At 39.8% G+C, this 19,067-nt stretch overlaps 1 protein-coding gene across 1 annotated transcript in view; it reads left to right on the forward strand.

Annotated features, from left to right (window-relative positions):
* Window positions 1–19,067, forward strand: part of LOC310951007 (dynein axonemal heavy chain 11) — a gene marked incomplete at both ends in the record, with an annotated part of 40,181 nt that overhangs the window by 17,991 nt on the left and 3,123 nt on the right. The window contains 31 exons of the mRNA XM_083919067.1: window positions 329–502; window positions 1,100–1,304; window positions 1,565–1,730; window positions 1,854–1,956; window positions 2,610–2,849; window positions 2,932–3,093; window positions 3,208–3,401; window positions 3,632–3,794; window positions 4,271–4,394; window positions 4,595–4,737; window positions 5,806–5,967; window positions 7,867–8,100; window positions 8,277–8,423; window positions 8,520–8,633; window positions 8,718–8,861; window positions 9,587–9,769; window positions 9,889–9,990; window positions 10,101–10,235; window positions 11,672–11,845; window positions 11,937–12,172; window positions 12,382–12,504; window positions 14,885–15,089; window positions 15,225–15,389; window positions 15,588–15,728; window positions 16,035–16,205; window positions 16,628–16,750; window positions 16,879–17,072; window positions 17,150–17,298; window positions 17,382–17,509; window positions 17,866–18,093; window positions 18,220–18,411. Of these exons, the coding sequence (XP_083775193.1) occupies window positions 329–502; window positions 1,100–1,304; window positions 1,565–1,730; window positions 1,854–1,956; window positions 2,610–2,849; window positions 2,932–3,093; window positions 3,208–3,401; window positions 3,632–3,794; window positions 4,271–4,394; window positions 4,595–4,737; window positions 5,806–5,967; window positions 7,867–8,100; window positions 8,277–8,423; window positions 8,520–8,633; window positions 8,718–8,861; window positions 9,587–9,769; window positions 9,889–9,990; window positions 10,101–10,235; window positions 11,672–11,845; window positions 11,937–12,172; window positions 12,382–12,504; window positions 14,885–15,089; window positions 15,225–15,389; window positions 15,588–15,728; window positions 16,035–16,205; window positions 16,628–16,750; window positions 16,879–17,072; window positions 17,150–17,298; window positions 17,382–17,509; window positions 17,866–18,093; window positions 18,220–18,411 (5,124 nt within the window). The remainder of the gene's footprint in view (window positions 1–328; window positions 503–1,099; window positions 1,305–1,564; window positions 1,731–1,853; window positions 1,957–2,609; window positions 2,850–2,931; window positions 3,094–3,207; window positions 3,402–3,631; window positions 3,795–4,270; window positions 4,395–4,594; window positions 4,738–5,805; window positions 5,968–7,866; window positions 8,101–8,276; window positions 8,424–8,519; window positions 8,634–8,717; window positions 8,862–9,586; window positions 9,770–9,888; window positions 9,991–10,100; window positions 10,236–11,671; window positions 11,846–11,936; window positions 12,173–12,381; window positions 12,505–14,884; window positions 15,090–15,224; window positions 15,390–15,587; window positions 15,729–16,034; window positions 16,206–16,627; window positions 16,751–16,878; window positions 17,073–17,149; window positions 17,299–17,381; window positions 17,510–17,865; window positions 18,094–18,219; window positions 18,412–19,067) is intronic.

Here is a 19,067-nt window from a genome sequence, read left to right on the forward strand (position 1 = left end):
CAACGCCAAGGACTGTGACGGCAATGTGATAATTTAATACTCCTGGTAATTGTCCACTTAGTTACCACTCTGCTTACTCCTTGATTTGTCTTTGTACTTCTGTCAGGAATGTAGAAATACCTATATGGTGAGGCCATAGAAATTAAATTAAATTAAATTTCTATGGGTGAGGCTCAACATAATGCCTTATGCTGACAGACATGTCAAGACTGTGATGTGACCAAGAATAATATAAGTGTAACTGTCAATGATTTAGACTAATGTCGGGGTTGAACATTGAAATGATATTAATTGCTGCCTTATATCATATCTTCAATAATTTGTCCAGCTCTATGATTACCGGGTGGAGTTCAGTCAGTGGTGGATCAAAGAAATGAAGACTGTGAAGCTACCAGCACAGGGGACCGTGTTTGACTACTACCTTGACCCTCAAGCCAGACGGTTTCTGCCCTGGAGTGATACTGTGCCTCCATTTGAAATGGAAACTTGTACACCATTGCAGGTAAGAACATATAAAGTGCTATAAATATGGGAGAGTAGGACCTGTCATGCAACTCCAGAAACAGACTTTTCAAAGCAGTTTGACAAATAATCACACACGATCACAAGCAACCTTCTCAAAGAAAAATAACTAAAAATGAACAATACAATCATATTAAAAATATATCTATGCATCAGTGAACATAATAAGGGAGGGTAAAGTCCAATCATGAGGTTATGGCAGGGGTGCTAGAATGGATGATAGGCTTTCCACTGTGTCTGATTACCATCTACTACACCCCATACCAGACTGTGTGGGGGTGAAGGCATGAGCAACAAGGCTTGAGCTATCACCCACGCTCTATTGTCTTTCTTTATGCTCCTGCGTACAGCTGTGAATGCTCCAAAGGCTCTTGCTGAGCCATAATTAGTGGGGTTTTGTTCTGAGCAAATGATGCTATTATGACAGAATAGTTGTGGTGTACTGGGGATATACAAGAAATTATAAATCACATACAATTCACTGAACACATGTCTGTCAATAAATCACACTCAAAGAAAGCCATAATAACTATGTATGTTTCTGCTCTCTGTCTTCCTGCTGTTTCTATGATTGCAGGCTGTTCTGGTACACACAGCAGAGACTTTGCGTCTTCGGTACTTCATGGACTTGTTGCTGGAGAGGAGACAGCCAGTGATGCTTGTGGGGAATGCTGGAGTGGGAAAGACTGCACTTGTCAAGAACAAGTTTGACTGTCTGTCTGAGAGTTACATGACTACAAAAGTACCCTTCAACTACTACACTACCTCCTTCATGCTGCAGGGTGAGGTGTTTGATTGTTCTTTAGTACTGACTACTTGCACATCAAGTAAACTGTAGCACCATCTGCTGGTAATGCTGTGACTCAGAAAGAGCGGAGTGGGAGAAAACTTCACCCTCAGGTATGATTGCAATCCTTACCTTAGTCATCTCTGCATTTCCAAAGTTGATTTGACTATTGTAAGATTACTGTAGTTCTTTTAAAAAAAAAGGATTGTTTGTCTTGTATGTATGTAACTGAGGTCACTTTGCGTTCTCTTGTAGTGATTCTTGAGCGTCAACTAGAGAAAAGAGCAGGCAGAAGCTACTCCCCCATAGGAAACAAGAGTATGGTCTACTTTATCGATGATATTAACATGCCAGCTGTCGACAGTTATGGAACAGTGGAACCTCACACACTTATACGTCAGCATCTGGATTATGGGCACTGGTGAGAAGACATCCCACACGCTTTTTGTCTGTATTTAAGTCTTATATCACCACATGAAAGATCTTGACAAAAGATGGTGTGTTCTGCTTATTAAACCAAGCCACGTTTTCTTGCTCTCTGTAGGTATGACAGACAGAAACTGAGCCTAAAAGAAATACACAATACCCAGTACATTGCCTGCATGAATCCAACTGCAGGGAGCTTTGCTATCAACCCCAGACTACAAGTATGTTTCCCAGTTAAATTGCCCTTAGTCTTTTCTGATGTTGAATTTAAAGAAGTGTAATTTATTTTTCAATGCAGTCTTATACACACTCAATGTTTTAAGAATAGTATAATTTTAAGATAGTATAGATTGAGATATGAGTGAATTGGTGCGCAGATTGTTATGTCAAAGCTCCCTTTGACAAAGGCGCAGTTTATCCATTAGTGCTGTCAAGAGACAATATGTATCAAAAGTGAATCTTCATCTGCAGAAACCTCTCAGAATTTTATTTTACTTACTTGTTTTTGCAGAGAAAAGGATAAGCATTGAGAAAAAAAACTGCAATTATGATACCAGGAAAATTTATCTCAAATCTCCTGTGGTTTGGAGCATAAAACAAAACCGATTTTTTTATGTAGTTGTCGTTTTTTGATGTAGTTTAACAATGTAGGAACTATTACTAATCCTTCTACTACTATCAAAAGTATGTAACATGTAGTTTAAATGCATACAGTAGTTCCAGTTAAATTAGTTCTTATTCAAAACTGCTGCCAATTATGTATTTGAACATTTTGGGGTTAAATTATAGTAATCCCTAAAATATTATCTTTTAATAATTAACATAATATTAAGATATACGTTTTGTGAAGTTTGGTTGTGCCTTTACTCTGCAGAGACATTTCTCAGTGTTTGCGGTGAACTTTCCTTCGTCTGAGACTCAGATGTCAATCTTCAGTCAGATACTGTGTGGCCACCTGAAGCAGCAGCTCTTCAGTCCTCAGGTTCAGAGGAGCGCTGTAGCTGTGGTCCAAGCTGCCATAGCTCTTAATCACAAGATGGTTCACAACTTTCTGCCCACAGCCATCAAATTTCACTACACATTTAATCTACGAGACTTGTCTAACATCTTTCAGGTAGTACTGGTAATAAGAATTTTTTGCAATTGTACTTTTGAATGAAAGGTTATATATTTATATGATAATCCGTGTTATTCAGGGCATCCTCTTCGCTGGGCCTGACATTGTGGAAGAAAGCACTGACCTGGCACTGCTGTGGCTCCATGAGTCCTGCAGAGTGTACTCAGACAGACTGGTAGATGTCAAGGACCTGCATCTCTTCCGGAAGCTCCAGATGGAGATTGTGCATGAATACTTTGAGGTCCAATAAAGATTCTGATAAATGGTGTAAACAGTATTAATTTCTGTTCCTCACCTTCAGATAACAACATTGACCAAGAGATCTCAGTGATTTATTATGCTTGTCCTCTTCCAGGGACTGGAGGACAAAAAGGTGACAAAGCAGCCCCTCCTCTATTGCCACTTTGCCCAAATGGGCGATGAAGCCTCCTATGCTCCTGTTACAGACTGGGCTGTGCTCAGGTCTGTCCTCACAGATGCCCTGGAGAGCTACAATGAGCTCAATGCAGCCATGAATCTTGTACTGTTTGAAGATGCCATGCAACATGTGTAAGTATAGCTGGTTCACATATCATAGTAATAATTACAATGATCATAGTGAACTAATAAAATGATTCCCATCAACTAGAAGAGAGAGCTACGTCCTAAGAAAATTACATAAGCATTCTTTTTTAGAAGTATGAAGATGTTTAATGCAGAAAGGGAAGTTAATAATATATTTATTTTATTAGGTTGGATAGAGTTGTTTCATGGCATAACAAAGATTCTGTGGTTACCAGCTGTCGCATCAGTCGTATCCTGGAGTCTCCAAGGGGTCATGGCTTACTGGTTGGGGTCGGGGGCAGCGGGAAGCAGAGCTTGACTTGTCTGGCTGCCTACATATCCTCTGTGGAAGTCTTCCAAATCACTCTGAGTAAGGGTTATAGCATCCAGGACCTCAAGGTAAATATTTATGTTGTTAATAGGTTGCAGCCAGACAGAAAACCAAGCAGAGTATAACTTCATAAAATATGTATTATGTATTTTATGAAAAAGTATAAACCTTAAGTGACCAGCTTGTAGTTACAATCCTTCCTATTTTAAGACAAGGTTTCTTTAATTAAAAAAATCCCTAGATCAATTTTCCTTCTGGCTGCATTCAGGTTATTGATGTAAATCAGTTCCATTCAGTATCCCCACTGACGCGGGAAATACTTGTCGGATACCATTTAAAGCCACTGGGAAATGTTTCAATACCTCATTGATGAAGCAAGTTTGTCAATTTAATCATCTAATAGCCTCTCAGAAAAACAGTGCGCTATCATGGGACATGCATTATGTCATTGATTATTGCTGATTTGAAATTCTCTATTGGACTCCATATCAGTGTGAACCTTATACAGCAGGTGTCCTTTGTGGCATGTGTTGTTTTTATTAAGATGGATCTGGCTGGCTTGTTCCTAAAGACTGGATTGGAGAACCAGCGCGTGGCTCTGCTCCTGACTGATGCACAGATACTTGATGAGCGTTTTCTGGTCATTATTAATGACTTACTGGCATCAGGTCAGACCTGAACTCCACAATACTCCTACTGTGTTTTAGCATGTCTGCCTCAGAGAACATGCCTGTTGTCATCATAACATTTTCTTCATGAATGTACACCATCAGTTATCTTAACTTGTTCAGTCTTTGAAATCAGAGTGACTGAATATAGATTGCTAGTGCTTGTCAGAATGTGAATATGATTGCGCCTTTTCCTCCAGGAGAAGTTCCTGAGCTCTTCAGTGAGGAGGAGATCGAAGGTATAGTGTCAGGTGTAAGAACTGAGGTTCGAGCCCTCGGACTGCTGGACAGCAAGGAGAACTGCTGGAGATTCTTCACTGACCGAGTTCGACTACAGCTCACGGTCTAGTCTTCTCTTTCTAAAGACATCATTGTTCACCAGTGCTTCTAGCTTTATCAATCTAAAGAATGAAAGTTACTGATTTATTATTGCTCTTTCACTTAAGCAGATTTTGTCTTGATAATTGTTCAGTTGTCTGTCAATGCTATTCTGTGATTTCTAGTTGAGCTGCTTTCTGTTGTATTGTATTATTTCTTCATTAGATATTATCATTTCTAGGATAGGACCTATAACTAAATTTTAGAGACTAAAAACAATTGATTTTTTATTATTTATCATTATTTCATTCTAAGTTTTTTAGTCTGGCCAAAGTGGGCTTTGAAGGGCAGTAGATTATTTTACATACAGTTCAGTTAAGGTTAATTTCCACATTACAGCAGCAACATTTTAATTGACTTGAATATTACATAGAGCAACATCTAGCTGCTGTTAATCATACTTGTGGCATTTCAGCTGTAGTCTGTTGGCTGCTTGTTTTTTATTTACTAGCCAGCAAAAAAATTCAGATTGTTTTAACTTTTGAAGTAGAGGGCACATAAAATGACCAACACAAATCAAATGATGATAGATGATCTTGATAGCACTTGAATGGGCCTCCGCTAACATTCACAACAAGAAATAGATGTGAACATACTACACATAGTCTGTATGCTGTTTGAGCTACAAAATTAAGCACAGCTACTGTGTAGTGTTATTAAATATGCTTGACAGCCTGAATCAACAGAGCCAGACAATCAGGGGGGGTAAAAGGAAGGAAATTCTTGTCTCAGTACACATTTATGCCATCCAGTTAATCTTTGCGCCAGGGCCTCTGGTAGCGTCACCGTCTGCTCCAGCCAACTGGGAATGTGGTTGCCTGTCTACATGCCAAAATGATGAAAGTGGGGGTACAGAAGGCTGCCAGTTATGGGTTTCCCTTTTGGATGCATCTGCAATATCTATGGCCTGCGTTGATGTTCCCTATGTGCCCTAGGCTGGATATCTAAGGGGATGGGATGTATGGGGCTGTACAGACCTGTTTTTGTATATCTGCTTTTGTGACTCTTTGTCTCCCTTCTTCCTTCTTTGTAGGTGGTACTGTGTTTGTCTCCAGTGGGCAGTACCCTTCGTGTTAGGGCCCGTCGATTCCCTGCTCTCATCCAGTGCACCACCATTGACTGGTTCCATCCTTGGACCACAGAAGCTCTGCAGTCGGTCAGCTACAGATTTATCCAGGAGATTGAAGACATTGAGGTTAGGATTTTGAACCAAGTGCTTCATCAGACCATCTGACTCATCCTAATAGTCTAATTATGAATGGAATGGTCATTTTGTGGCTCTGGGCCTCCATTGCACACATGTAAACTATGTAATATTATTGCAAATAACAATATTATCTGTGAGAGATGCATCTATGGCTGTGACATACAGTATAGTATCTTCCTTAGTTTTGCTGTGTACCCCCTTATTCTAGACTGTGTTAGACTTTAATGAACACCTTCTAATTACTACAGTGCAGCTGGATTAACTTTTCCATAGATCCCTCATCATTAGTTCTCTGCTGAGGTACTGACAAATTGCTGAACACATGCCTGGAGACTCACAGTGAGTGCAGGCATATCATTGTTTTCCATCATAGCAGTGGAACGATCACAACCCGGGATCATTTATGTTAATGAGAGAAGAGTGATTAAGGACATAACGACCCTCTAAGGAGGCACAGCTGTCACAACCAGGAAGTGTCATCACATATGTGAACATGTGCCAGACTATTACTCTCCTGTGTGTGTGTGTGTGTGTGTGTGTGTGTGTGTGCGTGCGTGTGTGCGTGTGTGCGTGCGTGCGTGTGTGTGTTTCTAGCTACTGTACTACTTATTAGTATTTAAGTAAAAATAGTAGAGGCAATTTCAGCACTAATATTATTAGAGGTGGGATGTGTAGCTGAGAAGACTGCAGCAGCAGCTGTAATAGACCAGTATTCAAGCGTGGGTATGATAGTTAGAGTCTCAACGATAAGTCATTTAATAGATTGAGAGAAAATCTGCCGATAATAATCGAATAATTGTTTTAGTCATTTTTAAGCAAAAATGCATTTGCTGTCATACAGTACATGATTGTAAACTGAATATCTTTGAGTTATTGATCAGACAAAACAAGATATATGAAAACACTACAATGGGCAATTTTCTGACATGTTATAGACTATTAATCAAGATTTATCAAGTAAATAATCAGCAGATGAATCAAAAGAAAATAATCTTTATTTGCAGCCCAAGTAGTAGTAAGGTTATAGTAATAGAAAGGTATTCAGAGGAGGACTTAATAATTTTCCTTTTGTGGATGCAGAGAGGACTTCCTGTTTAAGCTAATGTACATTAATAACACAATATCTTGAGCGAAACAAAACAATATGTGAGAAATTACTATATATTTAAAGTAATGAATGATTGTTTATCTTCTTTAAGGCTGGGAAACCAGAAATGATCTTCTTTAAGGCTGGGAAACCAGAAATGATCATTTATTTAAAGTTAGAAATGCACAACCCATTGATAGTTGTTACACAGGACCAATCAATGAGAACTTCTTTCGCATCTCAACTGAAGATAGCATGCTTTGTCAAAAAGCATTATGTCAGATCTTAATTAATAATGATTTTTTTTCCCTACTGGCTGCGTGATCATTAACAATGTTTTTTTTGTGAGTTATGGTTAGGTTTGATCCTTGTATTGTCTGCTCATTTGTTTTTGCTTTAATTGATTGCTAACTGTATGATTAATAGAGGCCCTGTGCCATTGAGCACCGTATGATGAATACCTAGTTGAAATGTGGTCCAACAGCAGCTGTAGACAGTGTTTAGAAAGTTGGAGGACATTGGCGATAATGTAAACAGTGTGCATGTTTTACAAGCTGCATGTCAGTGGTCTAAACACATTATTTTCACAGAGGTTTCAAAGCCTAATCATTCCTGCTAGCTGCACCTAAATATCAGATTGAGTAAGTCAGGGTCGGTGAAGTAAGGTGGCAAAACTTGTAGATGAATTCAAAATTTATGAAGATAATATTTCAGTCCCCATCAGGTTGGGGATGTTAAACTCCACTCAATTCAGCTCACCCTGTACTCCCCTCTCCCCCCTTGTCTGCTTATTTTTACAGCCTGCCGTCCAGGAATCCATCAGTCTTTTCATGGCCTACGTTCACACCAGTGTCAACCAGGCAAGTGAAAAATACCAGCGCAATGAGAAGAGGTACAATTACACCACCCCCAAGAGCTTTCTCCAGCAAATCACCTTGTACAGAAACCTTCTGGAGAAGAGCCGTGCTCAGCTCCAGTACAAGATGAACCGGCTTGACAGCGGCCTTCAAAAGCTCCAAACCACTGCAGCTCAGGTAAGAGTCTTTATTATATACTGTAGGGGTCTGAAATCAGGGTTAGAGGCATCGGGTAGAGGTAGAAAAATTAAGAATACTGTAGTAGTGGTCTTCCATTTAAACAGTGTGGGGTTTTCCCTGACATTGAGTATATTACGCATTGAAGAATGTGTAATAATTTTTCCCTGTTTAAGGTGGAGGATCTAAAAGCTAAATTGGCATCCCAAGAAGCTGAGCTGACCTTTAAAAAACAGAATATTGAGGCTCTAATTACAAAGATTGGACTGCAGACTGAGAGGGTTAGCAGCAAGAGAGAGGCTGCCGATGTTGAGGCACAAAAGGTGAGATATATTACCGCATATTAGTTTTGATTCACTTTTTGAAATTGCACTCTGCAATCTACACCATTTACTACATACATTTTTGCTTTTGTACAGGTTGCTGTCATCCAGGCAGAAGTCTTAGTCAAACAGAGGGAGTGTGAAAATGACCTAGCCAAGGCAGAGCCCTCACTGACAGCTGCCACAGCAGCACTGGACACTCTCAACAAGGTGCTTCATTTTATCAAACAAGAAAAAAATCCATCAAATCTTCACTCATTCTAAAGACAATATAATGTTTATAATTCTTTTTAGGTGAATCTTACTGAGTTGAAGGCCTTTCCAAACCCTCCAGTGGCAGTTATAAACGTGGCAGCAGCTGTGATGGTTCTGCTAGCTCCCCGTGGTCGAGTGCCTAAAGATCGGAGCTGGAAGGCGGCACGGGCCTTCATGGGCAAGGTTAAGCTGTCATCATGTCAATCACATCTGCCTGATTAATGCCAATCTAATTTGCGTGTGGGCCTTGACCCTGGCCCTGCCCAGCATCTCTCAAATGCTCAGACTACAGCCGGATGGCTCTATGAATATGCTCACTCAGTGCGGGAGCAAGTGTGTTGACTCGATTCTCAACCTCTAGCCGCTATTCGTCTATGTGTGGCCATTGAAAGACGTATTAGTTTTTTAATAAGCCTGTAGCATTTAGCATGAAATGGAGGTAAATGCAGGTTTCTTATTTGAAACTTATAAAAAACCTTTTACATTCTAGATGATACATTTGCATTTAATATTCAACATGCATATTTAAATGAATTCAGGAAGTCAGTGTTAGAACACTATGCTTTTTCATTGTGACAATTTAGAGTCTGTTCTCATCACTGCCAAGTATTAAACTAAGGATTGGAACATACCAATTACATTCATAAATAACATACATAAAAACAGAGATTATATATTTAGTGTGGAGTTTAATGGAGAAAGAAATCCAATTATAATCCTTGTTGTGTGGGACTGTGTCATGTAAACATAGCATTAAGTTTTGATTTTCTTACATGTTCTATGTGTGGATGATTTTTCAGGTTTTATTGAAAAGCAAATTCTTTGTAACAGCAATTGATTTTAGACTGGCATTAGCCCAAAATGACGATTGCAGGCATATCCTCTGTATATATGTTTGCGTCTGATAGGTGGATGACTTCCTTCAGGCCCTGGTGTCATATGACAAGGAACATGTCCCTGAGGTCTGTTTGACTGTGGTGAAACAAGAGTATCTGAGAAACCCAGAGTTCCACCCTGATCTAGTTCGGACCAAATCTACAGCTGCAGCTGGTCTCTGTGCCTGGACTATTAACATTGTCAGATACTATGAGGTCAGGACATGCCTTCAGATAAGTTGTAGTTATTATAAATGTTAATACATTTCTTGTATTTTATGCACAATTTGTTCCTTATTATGGAACTTTCATAAAATATGCCTCCTTTTTTGCAGATTTACTGTGATGTGATTCCGAAGAGACATGCACTATCACAGGCTAATGCAGAACTAGAGACAGCAACAGCCAAAATGTTAGCAGTTCAAAAGAAATTGGTTGTGAGTGCAATGTTATTATTATACTTAATTATACTTAAAGTCACTTAGTCTAAAAGCTAGATTTTCTCAATGGTGTCTAAATTTTGTGATTTTCTGGTTTGTTTCTCCAGGATCTTGATGCCAGCCTCCGGAGCCTAACATCTCAAGTTGAAAGGGCTACAGCTGAGAAAATCTGTTGTCAGGAGGAGGTTATGCGCACCAACCAGACTATAAAGCTGGCCAACCGGCTGGTCAGAGGTTTAGAGGTAAACAAGGAGAGATAGAGGAGTTTCTTGGTGTCATTGGAGCTGACCTGGCATAAAGTAAACTGTCCATTTGCCGGAGTCATGCATGGAGAGGCACTGATAATCGAATTGCATCAGTAATCTGGACTAGAAGTTGTTATATCCTGGCAAGCTAGCCTGACAGTGAGTAGACCAGGCTAAGGGAGATTTTACAGCCTGGCCCAGCAGCATACTGGAGACTTGTGAGACAGGTAGAGAGGGTTGTACCACAGAAAACGCATGGCTGAACTGGGCAACTGGCTGGCTGAATGGTTTCCAAAAAACCAAAGGCAGAGAGATTGCAAGAACACTACACACAGCAGCAGAGAGGTTGTGTAGTTATAGAATATATATGTATTTACTGTGTACATAAATATGTGTAGTGTGTGTTTGTTGTGTGTGTGTGTGTGTGTGTGTGTGTGTGTGTGTGTGTGTGTGTGTGTGTGTGTGTGTGTGTGTGTGTGTGTGTGTGTGTGTGTGTGTGTGTGTGTGTGTGTGTGTGTGTGTGTGTGTGTGTGTGTGTGTGTGTGTGTGTGTGTGTGTGTGCAATCTCTAGTTTGTATTGTACAAAAAAAAATCTCAATTATATTTTGGACAAATTGAAAAAGTATCAAGGAGAAGTTATGGAATATATACATATAACATATTTGCATATTACTTACTGAATATTATATTGAATTATTTAGTGTTCTTGTGCATGCCTTTTTCAGGCTGCAAAATCTATTGTTTTATGGATGCTAATATGAAATAAAGGACGGCCATTTCAGTGGCTATTTGTAAGTTTTCTTATTCCAGAAAATAAATATGGTTTGCATGGACCAGCTTGGCTTTTAAGCATATCAAGATAAATGTTTTGTCTTTATGGCATTGACCTGGAAGCAATAGTGTTCAGTCTAATAAATCAGGCCGTCTATATTTAATCATTAACTTACCTCAAAGCCTCAACAGCTGTTGGAAATTAACAATGTCTCACCGCAGACTGAGTGATATTACAGGCAATCCATAATACATTAGAGTAAAATTATAGTGATTTTTAACTGTCTGAGAATTTATTATGTGACATATTCTTGATCCACAGCCCCTTGTAAGAAAATGCCATGTATGATTTATTGTTTTAGTGCTGTCACAGTCACAGTATTGAAGGTTTAAATGAATGCTAAATTGATGTGGAGTGAATCTACAGCCAAACTTCCAAAGCTATTTTAAGTGAATTGCAGTTGCATGCTTTACTGCTTACATCTTCTTAATTTTTTACAATAAATGGAGTGGGAAGTTACCCAGCATGTACAGTTCCCTGGAGTGTAGGTTCTTTGTTTTTAACCATCTTCAGATGGGAGGAGCACTCTCCTTCTAAATCAGTTTTGTTTTGTGTGTCTCCTGCATATTTTTAAAACGATATTGGTCTTTGTGTCTTGCAGTCAGAGAAGGAGCGCTGGTCCCAGACAATTGTTGAGTATGAAAAGCAACAGAAAACCCTGTGTGGTGATGTCCTCATTACTTCAGCATTCATCTCTTACATGGGATACTTTACCAGACTGTATCGTATGGAACTCCTTAACAATGTATGGATCCCTTTCCTTCAGTCTCAGAAGGTAAGGCCAATTTTTCAACAGACTTTATGTTGTTTAGACTGCAGTTGTCACATCCATCTAGAGTGACATCATCCCTCGGTTTTTGTTCCAGGTCTCTGTACCCCTGACAGACGGCCTGGATCCGATCCTCATGCTTACAGATGATGCCACTGTGGCTGCCTGGCATAACCAGGGCCTGCCAAATGATAGGATGTCCACCGAGAACGCTTCCATCCTGACCACCAGTGAGCGTTGGCCGCTCATCATCGACCCACAGCAGCAGGGTATCAAGTGGATCAGAAACCGGCTAGGGTCAGATCTGAGGGTGGTGCAGCTGGGACAGAAAGGGTGAGAAGGATATGAAATTAGATCGCAGTTACAATGGCATTTTAATGTACCCCTGTGTGTTTTATGTTGTTGATTCTGTTGTTAATCCCTATTTTTCAGAGACTAAAACATTTCCCCTTTAATAACATCCACAGGGACTGCTAATATATGAGCATGCCATACCACATACTTTTCACCTGTTTTATTCAGTTTCTTTTTTTATTCTGTAGGTATCTAGATGTGATCGAAAAAGCCCTTGCCTGTGGTGAAACAGTTCTGATAGAGAATCTGCCGGAAAAGGTAGACCCAGTCCTTGAGCCCCTGCTGGGTAGAAACACTATTAAAAAAGGAAGGTTAGTACTGCGTACTTAAAGGTTTCAAAAAATGGCAAGTGCTTTGTTTTCTTGAAGCTATTTTGCATGGGGCGGTTGCACACCAAAACATGGTAATCAATGTACGTTTTTTTTATCCCTGTTGATACACACGTCAATATGCCCACAACTCGTCCCAATGTGTCAGGGGAGTTAGACAATAGAAGCAGATTTGCCAGATGGTTGAATCTCACTGAACATTGAAACACCAGTTAGAAATGACTGAATGCTTTATTATTGCCCACTCTTTAGATTATAAATGAATTTGCTGCACGTGTTCTGACTCTCTGAGGCCAACGTATTGATTGGCCCCTCAAGATGGGTGATAGATGTATATTTGTGTGTTCATATTCTTTAGTGTGATGAATATTGAACAGCTGAGCGTCAGTGTAAAAGCTGAATTGAGGACAGTCATGGTTATGTATAAGGTCTCCTGTCTCCCACAAAAAGATGGCCAGTAACACACTAAATTCAGTGGTCCTCGATCATTATGGCAAACTCAATTCAGCTTCAATAATTGCTTAATGCTAATACGGGATTTGATGTCATTTGTCTGCATTTATATATTTGGAAACCAAATAATAATATTACTGAATGAACTTTACACTCACTAAAATTACTTAGTAGTAGTATCTGGATTATTTTGAATCATTACGTGAGGTTTATTGTCAAGTAGTAAGGTCACACATCGGTATTTTGTATAATTATTATGAATAAGGCTTTACCAGTAATGCTACTTTACTTTAAATCATTTAGCTTTATACATGCTATCCAAACTGGCACTTGTTCAAAACACCCTGTGACATGACAACTTCTACCCCAATGTAATCTGCTTCACAAATATAACAGTGCCACCAAAATAGCTGCTCTGTAATTACCTTTATTCAGTGACCAATTACCCTCAACAGGCAAAATCCAGCAAATTTCCATAACGGGACAACCAACAGCAGTGTAAATAGAAACTACCACATATTGACGTTCTGCTTTGACATCCCCCTCAAAAATGTTTACATCTTTCTTGCTTTGATCTATGTATGACCATGAATATTGAATAGCTTGGCACATGTTCATTGAACTTTTTCTGAAATCCTGTCTGTCCAGACGTAACAATTCATCATAGTAAATCTGATTATAAGTTTATCCCTTGTAGATGACCCACACACTTGTTTCTGTCGATGATTAATACAACCTGCTGGGGCAGCCATGATGGATCTGGTGGGGGTCCACAGCTGAAGTTCATTAATAATTGGAATGTTGTAGAGTGTGAAGTAATGAATACTAATTATTCCTTTCATGGCTGACGGAAGACTACAAGCCAATCCATCAGCAAGGACTTTAATTTGGTGGAGTAATGGTTCTATCAATAGTACATTAATTCTGGCTTGTGAAGATATAGAGTTGAACCAGACCCAGGCCATGAGGAACTTGTGTCGTAAAATTGGGGCCTTGCCTGACATCCAAGGGGTAATTAGAGAAAAATGAAAAGCCACCAGGTTCGTCAAGCCATCGCTAATTTGATTTAAATGCAGGAATATATAAATATTGGCTGCTATGGTGATCTTTCATAATTTTTCAACATTATTTGTCTACGGTATGAGTGACATTTGGAGCCAAAGTGAAGTTCTTTCCTCTGTTGAAATTGCAATGCATGAAAGTGAGAGGTCGGTGCGCTCAGATGCTCAGGACAAAAAAGCTACAGAGGGTTTGCACCGCCACACTTCAAATATTCTATAGAATCATCATCATTCAGTCATAATTGAAATTGCCTGCAATGTTTAAATGAAGGCACTGGTGAAAATCATCTAGTCGTCATCTAATCATTAATGTTTCACATTCTCACTTTGAAAGTCTAATGATCGGAAGAAAGAAGCCAACCAGAGCAATTTTAACCGTGCTGCCGTTTTTGAAATTAGATTCTTTGTTCTTATCAGGGAGAAAAACATAATTACTACTAGGTTTTCAGCAAAGTGATTTCAGATCTTTAGACAATAACTCTAAACATAAAAGTTCATACTTGACCTTGGAAATAAGTACCGTAACAATCCTAACTCTTTGACTTACTTTTTCTGGCGCGTTAAACCAGTTAATTTGCTCCTTTTTTCATGGAAATGTATCTGTAAACATACAAGCTCAGTAGCTGATAAGATCTCTTTTAGATCTTCTAGTCCTAAAAAAGGTGAGCGAGTAAGTGGACCTCGAGTTTGAATTGTTTTGTCAAATGGATCTATTGTACAGTAAAGTTTCAGTCAACTGTCATCTACATTAAATGTATCACCAGTGAGCTTTCCTTAAAGGAATAATACCACACAGCGCTTAATTTTCTGAGCTTATTTTTTAAAAACTGTATTCCCCTGGAATCCAGGTACATTCGAATTGGGGGCAAGGAGTGTGAATACAACAGCGACTTTCAACTCATCATCCACACCAAGTTGGCCAATCCCCATTTCCCTCCTGAGCTCCAGGCCCAGACAACACTCATCAACTTCACAGTGACTCCTGTGGGTCTGGAGGAACAGCTGCTGGGACAGGTAGTGTCCCAGGAAAGGCCCGACCTAGAGGCCCTAAAGGTGAATCCTTAAGCATTTAATGATATGTAGACTGTTAAACACAGTAAATACTTTTTATCAGTGATTTTATATGCAAGACATCAGTTCATAATACCAAATAAAAAAGTCTGAGTTGTTCTGTGCACGGTTCTCAAGATGGGGCTGACCATGCAGCAAAACCACTTCAAGATTGAGCTTAAGAGGTTGGAGGACGACCTGTTGAGTCGCCTCTCTTCAGCCCATGGTAATTTTCTGGGTGATATTTCTCTGGTGGAGCAACTCGAGAGCACCAAAAGCACAGCAGCTCACATTGAATACAAGGTGAGGCTATTATGTCAGCTGGGTCCAACTACCTATTTTTTTTTGTCACCCAAGTACTTTTGAACGTCACATGACAGCAAGTGCCTCACTTTATTGCATTTGCTGCAAATGATGTGTAGTTAGGAATATGTGTAATGAGAGGCTTTTGGAGCATGACTGAGAGCCTAATAGCCCATTTTGTGCAATTGGAACTCACAGGTGGTGGAGGCCAGGGAGAACGAGACAAAGATCAACGAGGCTCGAGAACTTTACCGCCCAGCAGCTGAGAGAGCGTCACTCCTCTTCTTCATCATCAATGACCTCAACAAGATTAACCCCATGTACCAGTTTTCTCTCAAGGTGAAACCTCTACCCCCGAAGAGCTCAGGGGACAAGCATCATCTTTTGCAGCATTTCAAACAATATCCAGTCTTCATTCACTGATCTGTTAGATTGTTTAAATCCGTGCTGTCAGTAATTCTTGTTTCTCATGGTGATTAAGATTTTACATACAGCCATGTCTATACAAATCCACTTAAACCTGCGCATCTACAGTATACCACAATGTCAGCATGTTCATATTTTGTGTTAAGCTGTCAATTCAGTACAGAGCTTGAGGTGCTGTATGTTTGTAATCCTTATCAGAGCACTTTGGTTGTATTCCAGACCTTTAACTCAGTCTTTAACAAGGCAATGGAGCATGCAGAATGGGACGAGGATGTGAGGACCAGAGTGCACACCCTCACTGAGGCCATTACCTATTCTGTATTCCTGTACACCAGCCAGGGCCTGTTTGAGAGAGACAAGTTAACCTTCTTGTCACACACTGCCTTCCAGGTGAGGGACTCAGGGCCGCCTCAAAGGTGGGGCCTCCTGTCATCCTCATCAATCAAAGTACTTTTCTGCCCCCACATTAACTTCAATTAAAAGCAGTCAGCAGGACCATACGCTGCTATTGATTACCTCTCACACATTCCTCCATGGCTGCTGTTCAGACAGTTGGTTCTGACAAGGGGGTTGGTTCTGATGGCATAATGCAATTATCTGTCATTGCGCCAACTGTTTTCATCTTAGAAATCATGCTGCTCTGAAGGCTGTCCTTCGTGTGGCTATTTCACATTCACAAGAACTTATTCAGCCAGTATGAGTTCATACAATCTCTTTGAGTTTTCTTGTAGTTTTCAATTGTCATGGAAAACATTTAAAAGAAATCAATATAACATTGATCACTACAAACTGCTCTTGGTCCTTCCCTTTAGATTCTACTCAAGCAGGGTCTGATTGATGCTCAGGAATTTGACTTCCTACTGCGTTTCCAGGTGGACACTTGCAAAGCTAGTCCTGTGTCCTTCCTCTCTCCCCATGCCTGGGGAGCCATTAAGGTACAGTCAGGGCTATTTATTGGAGTATAACATGTTAAGGGGTCACATTTTGATTCTTGTTAACCATCAGGTCAGCACCACATATGTCATTCAACTGCATACTCATCATATCTATTATTTGGATATAGACCATTTCTACAATGGAGGACTTCAGTGAACTTGACAAAGACGTGGAGAACTCACCAAAGCGCTGGAGGAAGATTGTTGAATCCAGTTGTCCTGAAAAGGAAAGACTTCCCCAGGACTGGAAAAATAAAAGTTCTCTCCAGAAGCTCATTGTCCTTAGAGCACTTCGGCCTGATAGGATGACCTATACACTAAGGTAAGTCAGTGACCAAAGTACATTTGTATTTGAAAGTGCTATATATCACTAAGCTTTTTGACTGTGTTTTCTGGCAGGAACTTTGTGGAGGAAAGCATGGGAACAAAATATGTGGATGCTGCCAGGCTGGAATTTGACAAGTTGTATGAGGATAGTGGCCCCTCAACTCCTGTGTTCTTCATCCTGTCACCTGGAGTGGATCCACTAAAAGATGTAGAAAAACTAGGTGCTGCTTATATTGTTTGTTTGTTATTTATACATCCTGATCACTTGGTAGGGTTAGTAAGTCTAAATATTATTTCTGTGCAGGATTGAAGCTGGGGTTTTCCATTGAACAGGGCACTTTCCACAACGTCTCCCTGGGACAGGGGCAGGAGGATGTAGCTGAAAGGGTTCTGAGGAATGCCTCTAAACTCGGACACTGGGTCATTCTGCAAGTAGGAATCAGATTTATTCATTGGCTAGGTTACTGTAGTGACTTCTGGCTGCTCTTCCAGCGAGGCTGTAATGCACCTAATGATATTATCCCACCCCCTGAGCAAGGAAATAAACTCAATTTGGTTCAATATAAAACATAATTGGCTAAATCAGCTCCATAAATGCCTCCTTTTAAAGGGAGAATGCCTGCAGCCAAGTGATCACTGAAGGTTTTCTTACTAAGTGAGAACAATGCAAGACATTTGTTAGCATGAATCTTTCACAAATTATTCACGAAAACAATTTTTTTTTTTTAAATTATAACCATTCATTTGATCAACCTATAACATAACCTCCCTAATATTTCATTGTTCAGAATGTACACCTGGTGGCTCGCTGGCTACCCTCTTTAGACGCTCTTCTGGAGACAGCAGCGGTGGACAGTCATCCAAACTACAGGGTGTTCATCACTGGGCAACCAGCAGCAAGCCCTGAGCAGCATGTTATCCCCAGAGGTATACTGGAGAATGCCATCAAAATCACCAATGAGCCCCCCACTGGCATGAATGCCAGTCTGCACGCAGCCCTCAACAACTTCAGTCAAGTGTGTGGAACATTTTAAAGGATTTCTTTAAAAAACAAACAAAAAAAAAAACATTACATTTGATTAAAAGAAAAAACAAATGAGGCATTCACTGTAATCGGTATTTCTTACTCTTTCTCTTTTCAGGTCACTCTGGATATGTGCTCCAGAGAACAGGAGTTCAACTCCATGTTCTTCTCACTCTGCTTTTTTCATGCTTCTGTTACGGAGCGTCGTAAATTTGGTCCCCAAGGATGGAACCATGACTACCCCTTCTGCACCGGGGACCTCACCATCTCAGCCAGTGTCTTGTACAACTATTTAGAGGCCAACACTAAAGTATTTTTTACCACTATTTTTAAATATAACTCAACTTTCAATTTTTTATTTATATGTTATTCATATTGTTATTCATCAAACTTTTAATTTGTTTTTTACTGCTACTTTCTTCGTACATCTATAATGATTATGGTGTTTGCAGCGGCATTATTGTCAGACCACTTTTTTTCCCACATTTCTTCTCTTATGACTATGAACACGCAGCCTATAATTTAGCTTTATTTCATAAAGACAAAAAATCCATTCTTGGGGTGCTGCACCCCTCACAACTCCTAATGCATTTCTCTTAGAACTCCTATTACTCTGGTCACAACCAATTATGTCTCCTAGGTATTCTGCCCTCCAAAAACGAATGTCCTTCATTATGTTAACCAAACAGTAACCTGTATGTGCGTATACAGAGAATTCATTAGGAGGGCAATGAAGCGTTATCCTAAATGTAATTACATGCAGCCAATGTGACAGTTCACAACGCTACATAAGTGATCACTGCAATTAGAGCTGATGAAGGAAGCAATTTGCAAAACAATACAGGTACAAATGATTGTGAACCTCCAGCTTTTGTAATTTGTTATGAATCACAGGTTCTTTTCTTCCTCCTTCACCCTCACGGATCATAATCTCCCGCTGAGGAAAAGACTCTTCTGTCATACATT

The sequence above is a fragment of the Echiichthys vipera genome (assembly GCF_963691815.1).
Source record: "Echiichthys vipera genome assembly, chromosome: 8".
Lineage (NCBI taxonomy): Eukaryota > Metazoa > Chordata > Actinopteri > Perciformes > Trachinidae > Echiichthys > Echiichthys vipera.